Source organism: Galeopterus variegatus, unplaced genomic scaffold, assembly GCF_000696425.1.
Source record: "Galeopterus variegatus unplaced genomic scaffold, G_variegatus-3.0.2 Scaffold16648, whole genome shotgun sequence".
Lineage (NCBI taxonomy): Eukaryota > Metazoa > Chordata > Mammalia > Dermoptera > Cynocephalidae > Galeopterus > Galeopterus variegatus.
The window spans coordinates 20,266-20,731 of NW_007742759.1; the positions used below are offsets into that span (position 1 = coordinate 20,266).

General features: G+C 66.5%; 1 protein-coding gene across 1 annotated transcript in view; it reads left to right on the plus strand.

Moving 5' to 3' along the window:
• Positions 1–361, plus strand: part of LOC103582533 (chymotrypsinogen 2-like) — a 4,716-nt gene extending 4,355 nt beyond the window's left edge. Inside the window, exon 7 of the mRNA XM_008564096.1 lies at positions 137–361. Within this exon, the coding sequence (XP_008562318.1) occupies positions 137–298 (162 nt within the window). The 3' untranslated portion in view covers positions 299–361. The remainder of the gene's footprint in view (positions 1–136) is intronic.
• The last annotated feature ends 105 nt before the right edge of the window (positions 362–466 follow it).

Genomic DNA, 466 nt, shown 5'->3' on the forward strand with positions numbered 1-466 from the left:
TCGTAACCCATCCAGTGAGCATGTGCAGAGCAGCTCCTGGGTTCAGGCCCCGGACTGGGCTCTGGAAACAATGGCCACAGTCCCCGGGGCCAGGCCCCCTGGGCTGCCAGGTCCAAGCCCCCTCTCTCTCCTGCAGGGCGACTCTGGCGGCCCCCTCGTCTGCCAGAAGGATGGAGCCTGGAACCTGGTGGGCATCGTGTCCTGGGGCAGCAGCACCTGCTCCACCTCCACCCCAGCCGTCTACGCCCGCGTCACCGAGCTCGTGTCCTGGGTGCAGCAGATCCTGGCGGCCAACTGAGCCCGCGGCCCCACCCTGGCCTCCCTCTCACCTGCGCCCCACAGAGCCTCAATAAACCCCTGGAACACACGGCAGTGCTGTCTGTCTCCTGTTTGGGGCCTCCAAGGCCTCACTGTGCTCCTGAATTTGGGCCTTCTCTGGGTTGGATTGTGCCGGGCCAGGCCAGGC